At 39.2% G+C, this 12,687-nt stretch overlaps 1 protein-coding gene across 1 annotated transcript in view; it reads right to left on the bottom strand.

The window, feature by feature from the left end:
* CEST (death domain associated protein) overlaps positions 1-12,284 on the bottom strand; it is a 29,944-nt gene extending 17,660 nt beyond the window's left edge. The window contains exons 1-4 of the mRNA XM_010262515.3: positions 11,699-12,284; positions 11,508-11,552; positions 10,985-11,098; positions 9,362-9,442 (exon numbers count right to left, since the gene is read on the bottom strand). Of these exons, the coding sequence (XP_010260817.1) occupies positions 9,362-9,442; positions 10,985-11,098; positions 11,508-11,552; positions 11,699-11,992 (534 nt within the window). The 5' untranslated portion in view covers positions 11,993-12,284. The remainder of the gene's footprint in view (positions 1-9,361; positions 9,443-10,984; positions 11,099-11,507; positions 11,553-11,698) is intronic.
* Between the last annotated feature and the right edge of the window lie 403 nt (positions 12,285-12,687).

The raw sequence follows: 12,687 nt of genomic DNA on the forward strand, positions 1-12,687 counted from the left end.
TGAGACCCTAACATAGACTTGTTTCGGTTGGCTTCGAGGGGCGTAGCACGGGGGTCCGGGGGCGGAGCCCCCGGCCCAGTCGCTAGACTCAAAAAAAAAGGAAAAGGCAACAAATTTTCAAAAGGCGCACGCCTGGGCTATGGCGCAAGGCGCACCAGGCATGCGCCTTTTGAATGGGATTTGCCTAAGACCTAGGCGAGGCGCCTACCCTAAAATGCGCCTCACTTGTGCGCCTAGGCGTGCCTCAAAATCACTGAGGTCATCTATCTTTTGGGTCTTTAAAGAGTCTTTTTCCAAACTTGTTTGAGTCGGTAGAAGTGTCTGGGTTAAAATGTGAAAGTTGTGAACTTGCAAAACATAGTAGATCATCTTATCCTTTAAGTAATGAAAGAAGCAACATTCCTTTTGAGATTGTGCATACCGATGTTTGGGGGCCCTACCATACTCCCACCATGGGGGGGTACAGATATTTCTTATTATATGTTGATGGCTATACCCGTTTTTCATGGGTCTATCTTATGCACTCTCGTGATGAAGTCCCCTCTCTGACCCAAGCTTTCCATCAAATGATTCTAACTCAATTTGAAATCAGGATCAGGATTCTTAGATCTTATAATGCCAAGGAATACTTTACAAAACCCTTGGCATCCTATCTCTTTGATCATGGGATCGTTCATCAAAGCACATGTCCCTAGACACCTCAGCAAAACGGGGTTGTTGAGAGAAAAAACAAACATATTTTAGAGGTGGCCAGAAGCATCACGCTCAACTCCAATGTTCCCATACACTTCTAGGGAGATGCAACCCGTACAACCATATACCTCATTAACAGGGTTCCTTCATGGGTCCTAAACATGCAAACCCCGTTCAGTCTTCTATATCCAGATAAGGACCTATTCACTATTCCCCTCAAAAATTTTGGGTGTACTTGTTTTGTTCAAATCCTTGGACCTCATCGCTCCAAGTCTGATCCCAAAGCCACTAAGTGTATTTTCCTTGGGTATGCACAAAATCAAAAGGGATACTGCTGTTATGAGGCAATTTCAGGGAAGCGCTTTGTGTCCATGGATGTCACCTTCTTTGAGGATATACCCTACTATCATAAGGCTTCTCCTCAGGGAGAGAATAGTGAGGAAGGAATTTCAGTTCCAGCTCCAAGAGTTCATTTACTTGTCCCGGTTACTGAGGGGGGGAATTGCAAAGAAGGTTGTCAAAAATGCAGGGAGTTGAGGGTGTATCACAGAAAGTGGTGGAGGCAGGTTGATTCTCGTACTCAATAGCAACCTAGGCCAGTTCCAACATCTTCTACAGCTCCAGATCCAGACACAACTACTGCTCCCACTATTGATCCCACTGTTACAGAGGTTCAGCCTTCACGACAGATGACCTTGATCTTCCAATTGCTGTTCATAAAGGGAAGTGTCGTTGCACCTCATCCACTACCCATTGCATCTCCAAGTTCCTTTCCTATAATTGTCTCTCAAAATCCTACAGATCTTACTTGGCATCTATTTCTTCTATTCCTATACCCAAAAAAGTGCAAGAAGCTCTTTTCGTACCTGAATGGAAGGAAGCAATGCAAGTAGAGATGGATGCTCTTGTCAAGAGCAACACATGGGAACTAGTTAACCAGCCTGAAGGGAAGAAACATGTTGGATGCAGATGGGTGTTTACTGTGAAATATAATGTTGATGGTACTATAGAGAGGTATAAGGCCAGATTGGTTGCAAAGGGATTCACACAAACTTATGGCATAGACTATACATAAACCTTTGCACCTATTGCAAAAATGAACACTATCAGAATTCTTCTATCCATTGCTGCAAACTTCTCATGGCCACTATTTCAGCTGGATGTTAAGAATGCCTTCCTCGACGGAGACTTGCAAGAGGAAGTATACATGGAAATACCCCATGGTTTTTATAGTACAGAAGCAAGAAAGAAAGTTTGCCTTTTGAAGAAGGCCTTGTACGGGCTGAAACAATCCTCGAGAGCTTGGTTTGATAGGTTTAGACTAGCTTTGGACAAAATTCGGATACATACAGGCTCAGTCAGATCACACCCTCTTCTTTAAGAAGACAGGTCATTCCCTAACTCTACTTGCAGCCTATGTAGATGACATTGTGATAACAGGAAGTGACACTAGTGAAATTGAAACCCTTAAACAGCACCTTCACAAGGAATTTGAAGTGAAAGACCTAGGAAAGTTACACTATTTCCTAGGAATTGAGGTAGCTCGATCTAAGCATGTCATTTTCATCTCCCAAAGGAAGTATGTTCTGGACTTATTGGAAGAAACTGGCAAGTTAGGAGTGAAACCTACTGATACTCCCATTGAGCCTAACCATAAAATAAGTGCAAAAAGTGGAGAGCTCCTTAAGGACAGGGCTATGTACCAAAAGGCTGGTTGGGAAACTTCTTTATCTCTGTCTAACCCGACCAGATATTTCTTATGCCGTCAATGTTGTCAGTCAATACATGCATTCTCCTAAGACCACCCATCTCCTTGCAGTAGAAAGGATTCTTGCCTACTTAAAGAGATGTCCAGGGAGAGGTATACTCTTCAAGAATAATAGTCATATGAAAATAGAAGTGTATACAAATGCGGATTGGGCTGGATGTGTTGATGATAGGAGGTCCACCTCTAGATATTATGCATTTGTGGGGGGAAATCTTGTTTCCTGGATAAGCAAGAAACAAAATGTTGTTGCTTGCTCCAATGCAGAAGCGGAATACAAATCCATGGCCAATGGTGTTGCAGAAGTGTTATGGCTGAGATCCTTGCTTAATGAGTTGGAGGTTGATTATGAGAAGCCCCTGATGTTGTATTGTGATAATCAATCTGCAATTAATATTGCCCACAACCCAATACAGCATGACAGGACTAAGCATATCGAGGTTGACAGACATTTTATCCAAGAGCAAGTCGCATCTCAAGAAGTATGCTTTCCTTACATTGCCTCAGACATGCAGTTAACTGATCTCTTCACCAAAGCAGTCACAAAAGGCAAATTGGAGACAGATCTACGCGAGTTGGGCATGACAAATATCTACTCCCAACTTGAGGGGGAGTGAAGAAATAGTTGGTTAGCCACGAGTGTGGGGTTCCATACCCACACTCAAGCTCTAGTGTGTATGGTTTCATACCCACACCTAGTTGTTTCTAATTTCTTTTAGTAGTTTCTAATTTCTTTTTAGTAGTTTCTAATTTCTGTTATTAGAAGTTTCTAATTTCTGTTATTAGAAGTTTCTAATTTCTGTTAAGTTGGGCTGGCTGGCCCTATTGTTTCTTTTTGTTGTTTATTTCCTATTCTTGTAAGGATCCTAAAAGCTATAAATAAAGGAGTGTATGGGGCAGCAGATCATTCACCACTGAACCCCTTCTTTCTTTTCTCCTCTCTTCACTTTTTCTCTCTCTCTCTTTCTCTCTCTTTCTCTCTTTTCTTCTCTTCAAACCTGTAATACAGTAAACAGTTCTTCTTCTTCTTCTTTCAAGTCATTATATTATATTATATTATATTTATACTATACTTTATTGTACACCCATTTTCATCCTACAATCCTACAAGTTCTTTGCCCATCAGAAGATCATCTAGATTCTAGGTCTAATTCTTTTGAGGCTCCTAACCCATGGCATCCTTTCACTAAGGAAATTTCATAGTTTCCTTTACACTTTTATGAATAGAAACAGAGGACACATCAGAAAAGGAAAGCAAAATAGAGTAGAAACAAAGAAAAATAGGACATACAAGTAGAAGACCGGGTGGACTTCCTTTTTTCCCTTACACAAGGCAATAGGTAAATCAATGTCCAAATAGGTACAAGGCAAAGATGTTAAAGGAACAGCAATAGGATCAAGAGACCAATTACCTGGATTACCTAAGCCCTAGGTGTTAAACAGTTCTGGCTGATCAACCTCTAGAGTCACCATCTTTTGTCTAGCATACACCTAAAAACCTCTTCTTGGCATACCAATGGACACAATAGCAGTATGAACAATATGAACATAGGAAGAGTTAGGAAGAGGAACAGATCAAGGACAAGAAAATTGACTCCCTTCACTTGTACTCTCCCCCTAAATAAAGACACTGAAAGGTAAGTAATATACAAACTCAAAGAACATAACATATTTTGAAACAGAACACTTACTAGAAGTGGGTACATAATGTCAATACCACTTTTAAGTAGAGAAATAACCAAAAAAGACACATTTGAGAATCTTGGGATTAAACTTGACCCTAGTAGGATTCATATCATGCGCAAAATAAGCAAACACAAAACTCAAGAGAAGAGTCAAAATAGGTTCATGGCATATAACTTTGGATGGGAATTTAGTAATGAAATAGACTGTTTCCCTAGAAGCAAGTGGAAACATTCATATGGAACAACAATCCTCTTGCCACCTCTACCACGTGCCAACTCTTCCTCTCAGCCACACCATTTTGCTGGGATGTAAAAGCACATGAACTCTGATATAATACTCCTTTCTCTTCTAAAAATTTTTCCAAACTCTTCTCAAAATATCTTTTACATTATTTGATCTAAATGCTTTTATTTTCTTCTCATATTGCGTCTAGACAATATTGTAGAAGTTCTTAATGACTTGAGGTACCTCCTCCCTGCTCCTAAAATGAAATATCCACATCCACCCATACAAAGAAAAGAGCAAGGTTGCCAAACATCAAAATGCACAAGATGAGAAAAATCAAATCTTCTTTTACTTTTTGGAGAATAAGTTATTCTCAAATGTTAAGATAAATAAAACTTATTTTAAAAAGGTCCTTGAAATTGCAACTGATGCAGTGCAGCCATCTACAGACTACAGCAATAGAAGATCCAGCAAATCAATTGCTGGAGAGATTTGAGCATCCCAAAGTTACCAAAACATATGAGGGAAGAAGGAATAACTAATGGATGCACCCAGATTTAGAAGTTGACAGCAGTTTAAAATTTATGGCTTCGTTCTTTTATTCAGCTACTATTTTAAAAAGATCTGCAATTAGTAGTTTCCTTTGTTTAGGAAATTATTAGTTTAGTCAACGTCTATTTTTCCGTGTCTCTATATCTTGACTTTCTATTTCCTGGTTTCTATGTTACAAGTTTCTATTTTTAGGAGCTTCTAGGATTCTAATTAGGAGGACAAATGCAGTATTAGTAATTGATAAGTTTCTAAGCTTTGAGGAGTCTATATATAATATAAAGGGTAAATTACAAAGACCCCCTTCCGTTAGCCTTCCGTCCAAAAAGGCCATTGCAATATTTTTTAATTCCCATACTACCCTTATAATAACTATTCCGAAGAGAAAAATACTGTTCATCTTCCCCGACCTTCCTTCACGTTTGCTCCGGAAAATCACACTCACCGATACGCACTGTATACAATAATGAAGCAAGGAAGTACAGCCCTTGGATTGAAGAAAACTTAGGGATAATTTAAGTGATTTTTTTAATCCTTCTAGTTTGGATTAAGTATTTTACCCAAATTTGGAGCGTATATGAAGTTTCCCCTCATGGCCCATGGTTCCCTTTTCTAAATCAACAGCCGTATAATCCATGTAGTGCAGAGAAATAGAGTGTCATGATCATCTTACTTTCTAATACAGCAGAAGATTCTTCAATATTTTGTTAAAGAATCGTACTTCAATATTTTTGCCTTGAGCACGGTAGCAGAGGAAGTTTAACTGCTTCACTTTCATCTCTAAGTGACACAAAACTTGATTTGAAAATGTTGATCAGAACGATTGGACAAGTGAAGAGTAAGTTGGGTAAGAAGTTAGCAAGGTTTCTGGGAGGAACACTAACTGTTTGTAGCAAAGCTGCAGTGGAAATGGCTGCTAAAGACAGAGAGTTAAGGATCTTCATGGTCTCTGGAGAAGTTTCAGGAGATGTCATAGCTTCTCATCTCATGGCGTCTCTTAAGAAGCTCTGTCCATTCCCAATCCGTTTCGCCGGTGTCGGAGGGTACGCTAGCCTTCTTATGCTCCGATCTTAACCAATGTTTCACTAACTTCGTTCATCTGGGTTCAAAACATCTTGGGCTTATTTCATTGTTAAACTGATAAACACGAAATTGTGAAGTAGGTATCAATTAATTGAGCAATTTATGTTGATGGCATCGGATTGTGAACTAACCTTCTAAAATCCTTTGCCCTTTCTTTCATAGTTGCCTTTTCCACATCTTCATCACATCCGATGATTCCAATGCAACCCACCACAACTCGGCACACCAGTATGGCACGCTTCAAATTCATGAAGGCGAATTCCTCTTCGATCTCATCGGGCAGCGCCACGTGTGATCTCCAGCTGCTCGATAGCGTCAATATGCCATCCATCTTGGCGGAGAACCCCGACCTTATGATACGCAGATGCTGCAGTACTGCTGAGTGCAGAGACTAGAATTCCCGTTGATTCCCAAATCACAAACAAAAGTCGAACAGTGGAATCTCAACAGTTTGTTACCATCTGCAATGCACCTTTCATCTCGTTTTCTAACCCTGTTTCGTACAGCTTTCAGTTTCACGTACAATGATTTGAACGATATTTTTCCCTGAATCGCCATCCACGAGCTCTGAAACGGCCTGCTTGAGAAATTGGTGTTGTTCGAGAAGTTGGTTTTTGGGGAAAATCTCTCTGCATATAGGGCAGGGGGATATATCGTATCGGAGTGGAAACGAAGATTGGTCGACGGAGCTATCGGGCTCTTTATGAGAAGGAATTGGTCTCTTGAGCGGGGAAGCTGAGACAATAGGTTGAGGCATCAGTTGCTGTGACGATCTCGCGGATGATAAAGCTGGTGTTGTGGGGTGGGTTTCAATATCTTTCTTTGGATTCTTAAAGGAGAAGATTCATTTGAGATAGGAGAAAGAGGAAGACAGACATCGGAGAGAGAGAGGAGAGAGAGGGAGAGAAATGTGAAGGAAGGTCGGGGAAGATGAACAGTATTTTTCTCCTAGTTATTATAAGGATAGTATGGGGATTAAAAAATATTGCAACGGCCTTTTTGGACAGAAGGCTAACGGAAGGGGGTCTTTGTCTCACGGTCATAGTACTGGGGGTCTTTGTCACAAAACAAAGTACAGGGGGGGTCTTTGTCACAGACCCCATAGTACAAGGGGGGTCTTTGTAATTTACCCTAATATAAATCTGTTTAGAACAGAAGAATTGAATGAGTTAGTTTTTATTCTCTACAGTTGTCTTTCAAATCAATGTTGGAGAAACATGAGATTTCTTCCTTTCTCTTTGTTATGTTCTAGTGCTTCTCTGCCACTAGAAGCAAACCAGCAACTATTCTCTGGATTTTCTTCTAGATTCAGAACATACTTTATTGGATTTTGAAACAAGGATACCCATTGACTTTGCCTTTATTTACCAGCAACCCTACATTAGTTGGTACCAAAGCAAAGATGCCTCCTAAAATGGCCTTCAATCCTTCTCCCAACAAGGAAACCAACGAAAATAATATTAAAATTATCAAGGAGTTATTGCAGCACCAAGAAGATTGAATGTTAGACATGATACGGTGACAAGAAAAACATAAACACAAAATTCAAAAGAAGAATTAGTTGCATAGCTTAGCAACTTAATTCACCAGTTGGTAAAACCCCAAGGACCACAACTTTCTAAGCAGCCACGGAGTTTGTGGAGCAAACCAGCCCCAAAAATCTCTTTCAGCTACATTACCAACCCATTAGGCCTATCTCTAACTTTCATTGCCCCAACCTTAGTCAAGGCCCTCTTCAGTCCACAAGATTTCAAAATAATTTCTCTACTGCCAAACGAGCCACTTTTCGCAAACCAGCTGCTAATAAGATTGGTGTGAAGTGATTTTCTATGGAGAATGGGGTCACATTGAATTAGATTGCATGCACACCCAACAAGAGTTACTGGTGCAAGAAGGTGGAGAGTTTGTCAATCAATATCAGCTAGAAGAACCTGAAGTTCCTAATGAAGAAGAGGCAGTGGATGTTGATTATATTCTCTATGAAGACTCTTATGGTCCTAGTTTAATGAACTCAAAAAGGGAGAGAATATGGTATGTGTTTCTAAAACCTGAATTTAAACTTGATCTGGAAGACCAAGAGATGATATTTGCTTGTGTAGAAAACGGATATATTTTGGACAAGCAAGGTGTTCTAGAACAAGTAAAGACCCTATTAGAAGAGTTTAAGGATGGTTTCACTAAAGATTTGCCACCTAAATTGATACTTAGCATGCAACACCATATTAATCTTACACCTGAAGAAGCTCTTCCAATAAGTCTAATTATAGGATGTCTCTAAAGAAACAAGTGAATCTACATTGTTGTAAACGTGTCTTTGACGTTAGAGATGAAGTGTGGGTGCATCTTTGTAAAGAAAGGTGTCATAGTGTAGGAAATCATAACCTCAATCCTAAGAAGCTTGATCCTCCTGATATTCTAGCAAGAATTAATTGCCATGTTTACAAAGTGAAGCTGCTACAAGATTTGTAAGACACTTTCAATGTGAAGCATCTTTCACCTTATTACAGGGAGCATTACAGTCAGAACTCGAGGGCGACTTCTTTTCAAGAGGGGGTGACTGACGCAGTACAGCCCTCTAAGAAATAGAAGATACAACAAATAAATTTCTGGAGAGATTTGAGCATCCCAAAGTTACCGAAACATATGAGAAAAGGACAAACTAATGGCTGCACCCAGATTAAAAGTTAACAGCAGTTTCTGAATTTATGGCTTCTATTTTTTTATCCTGATGCTGTTTTAAAAAATCTGCAATTAGTAGTTTCCTTTTTTTTCTGTTTAGGAAATTATTAGTTCAGTCAACTACTATTTTTCTGTGTTTCTATTCTTCGAGTTTCTATTTACTGGTTTCTACGTTAGAAGTTTCAAGGATTCTAATTAGGAATCAAGTGGAGTATTAGTAATTGCTAAATCTAAGCTTTGAGGAGTCTATATATACATGTAAATCTGTTTAGAACAGCAAAATTCGATGAGTTAGTTCTTGTTCTCTCTACAGTTGCTCTTGAAATCAGTTCGGAAAAATACATGATTTCTTCTTTGTCTCTTTGTAATACTCTAGTGATTCTCTGACACTAGAAGAAAACCAACAACTATTCTCTGGATTTTCTTTTAGATTCAGAGCATATTTTGTTGGGTTTTGAAGCAAGACAACCAATTGAGCTTCCCTTCCATCTACCAGTCCCTATGTTAGTTGGTATTAGAGCTAAAAACTCTACATTACCTTTTCACCCATATGTCTGCAATCATGAGGAAATGCCTACTTCAACAAATTATTGATAGAATAGATAAACTAAATACACACAATATAATTTTAAAATAAATTCATTATTTAATTTATATGAAAAATATGTTTAGAAGAAATACCTCCAAGTTAGGCCACTGAACCATTTCCTCTGCAAGCATACGCAGGGCAACACGGTTTTCAGGAATTCTTCCTTCGTTCACCTGTATAAGTATGAATTTGCTCATAAATGTTGCAATAACACAGCTTTTTTTCCTTGAAGATCAAATTAAGCACGGTCTTCTTGGTATTCATCAATATGCAAAGCAGAAAGTCAACTTGATGTGGGATTATTTGAGGTCAGCAGTAAAACCAAAGTTTTAAGAACATAACAAGAATAATTACTAAGACTTAAAGAATCTTTTAAAAGGTGAAGTTGTGACTCAAAATGCTACAACCTTCGGATGCATGAGGCATAATTTTGGACACAAAAGGGATATCCTACTGCCTAAATTGATATAATTCTGTCTCCAAACTAGGAATTCCTAGAAAACATAATAAAGTGTGTCCTGGATTTTCCAAGCATTTATTCTTTAGCTTCAAACAGATCAGCTAAAGTAAGTGATTGTTTTGAAACCTTGGGGGGACAACAGATTTGGATTCCCCAGCTTCATAGGGAAATTAATGATTGGGATGTTGATGCCTTATCTAATTTGATGCTTTTGTCGGGAGGCTTTAAACCTCATCCAGCTCTAGAGGACAGCTTAGTTTGGTCCAGCGATAAATCCTCTTGCTTCACTGTGAGCTCAATATTCAGAAGCCTGCTAACTGCCCCTGTTGAGAGGGTGACCTGGAGTTAGATTTGAAAAGCCAAAACCCCTTCTAAAGTCACTTTCTTCCTGTGGGCAGCAGTAAGGGTAGGATTCAAACTATTGACTTCTTGCAATATAAAGGTATGATCCTGGTGAACTACTACTGCTTATGTGGGATGGCAGCAGAGAATGTACAGCACATCCTCCATTGCAAATTCTCTTGTGCAATCTGATCTCACTTATTAAACCCCTTTGGTGCCTCGTGGGTGGCCCCACAAGACCTAGAATCTCTTGTCTCCTCTTGGAAATTAGTAGGCTTGTCAAACAGGGGAAAGATTATGTGGGGCATGGCGCCTGGTGCTCTATGCTGGGATGTGTGGAAAGAAAGGAATTAGAGAACTTTCCATAATCAAGCTTTGCCAGTGGAGAAAGTTTGCAGTTAATTGGAAAGGTTATTAGTGAAATGGGATTCTACTCACAGCCTTTTCAGGGGTTTTAAGTTCAGTCACTTCTCCAATTTGAAGTAATCTTGTTGTTTTCTCTTCCATGTGCTTGTACAAAGTACAAAGAGATCCTCTCTCTTTCCTTTTCATCTTTAATGTAATATTTCATCACCTTTCAAAAAAAAAAACATAATAGTGTAGCGATAAAAAAAAAGAGAATAAAGTGAGATCAACTTCATGAACTCAAGGTCATTATGCAAAGTTAGATCCATTGGCCAATTGACTTGTGTAACCTCAACATTCAATATCTATTCCTGTATGGTCTCATTTTTCAATTATTCAACCTTTTCATGTTACCAAGTTCAACGTTAGCCAAATTAGTCAATATTTATATGCCTCCTCACAACAAACAGTTTGTAGTTTGTTATACATAACAAGTAGTTTTGTTGGTTGATTAACTGATCGCATTTTATTCATGAATTAGGTATGAATCAAGAAGTGAAGTACATACATCTTCTAGAGCAGCAACTAAGTCATCCCTTGTTGGACCATCCTCATCTTCTATGCCAAGTAATCTCCTGCGCTCAACTTCTCTTGGGTCTTCAATCATGACAGTTAATTTAACCTAATAAAAGGCAGGAACAAAGAGTTGGTTACAGTTCATTTGCACACAAAGTGCCCAAGAAGGATTTGAAATGCTCACCAGCAAGCCGAGCATGAGAAAGAGTGATGAAATAAAGAATAGCTAGTAACTATTAACAAATAATTATAGTTTTAAATTTAAATGGCAATTATATCTTAAACCCAAAATTCGGTTCATGGATAAACATGGATACAAAGAATCATAAATTAAATTAAGTCAATAAAGAAATCCAGCATATCAAATTTCTAGATATGCTCATGATTCAAGTAAATACCAATAATTATAATCACGAGTGGGTAAAGGAAAATGTATAATTATGTCTAGAATTAAAGAAAATTAAAAGAAACGACTTCATGCAACTGGGATGCAAGTAAAACTGCATAGAACTCACCTCGCCGAAAAGCATGTCTCTGTTTTTCTTGAGAAGCTCCAACACCTACACAAACAAAATATCCAAAAAAGGAAAATTATTAAGAGAATCTCATTTATGAGAGAGAAACTGAAGTGTTTTCATAAAAACGCAGGCGGTTGGTAGCCATTTATTTTGTCAAAGCGAAAGAGAGAGAGAGAAGGGAGGATAACTCTTTGGATCTGGTACACATATTCGAGGTCTTCTGGACTTGGGTCCTGTTGTTCTTGTTCTTGTTGTTCTTCTGCGGGCGAGAGACGTAATTCTGTCTCTTCCTTGCCAACAAAGGTAACGCCATTGGCCCTTCTTCGGCGGCGGTTCAAATAAATGGCAGTGACACCACTGGCGCAGGTAGATCGATAATTGGGAGAGAAATGGTGTTGGTGGCGTAAGGAGAGAAGTGGGCTTTCTATAGAAGTTGAAGGTGAAGAGGAAGCTATTGGCAGGTGAAGCAATTGCAGAGCCATGACAGGCCAAAAGGATAAGGAAGAGGAGGGCTTATCTCCTTCCTGGGCAGCTGGGTTCTCCGAAAAAAAAAAAAAAAATCTAAAAGCTTTGCATTCCAAACTGTATCTGAAGAACCCAAAAAAGAAAAAACAGGAAGAGAAGCTGAAACGGAAAGACTATGGCTATGCTGTGGCGTGTAGCAGTGACAGACTGGTAGTGAGGTAGTGACGTCTCTCTCGGACTCTCACTCCGTTCGGTTCGTGGTTTATAGCGTCGGATCAAGTTCTTGCCGGTTTGATTAGATAATACATTTGCTTGGAATTTCGATTTTCGATAAGGTTAACCAAAGAAGTAAGAAACCAGCTTTTCTTTGACTTCTTCTCCAAAGAAAGCAAACCCGTTAATTAGTTGATGATTTTAGTTCTTTCACTTTTTATCTCCTCTTGCTCACACGATATAAAGATTTCGTGGCCAGGGTTTCCAGTCACTCTATTAATAGAAATACTGGATCATAGGTTCAGACACGTGTGAGAAAGGCGACATAACGGAACGTCGGAATCAGCTGCTCATGTGAGGAGGAAGTGAACGAGTTGGGATCTCTGCCAACAAAACACGTTCGACGTTTCAATACGAATTCTCATCAGCACCCCACAGCCCATCCCATCTGTGTATTGGGAATATCTCCCCATGACAAGTACGAAAGATCTTCCCAATG

The sequence above is a fragment of the Nelumbo nucifera genome, chromosome 7 (assembly GCF_055504915.1).
Source record: "Nelumbo nucifera cultivar China Antique chromosome 7, China Antique-T2T, whole genome shotgun sequence".
Classification (NCBI taxonomy): domain Eukaryota; kingdom Viridiplantae; phylum Streptophyta; class Magnoliopsida; order Proteales; family Nelumbonaceae; genus Nelumbo; species Nelumbo nucifera.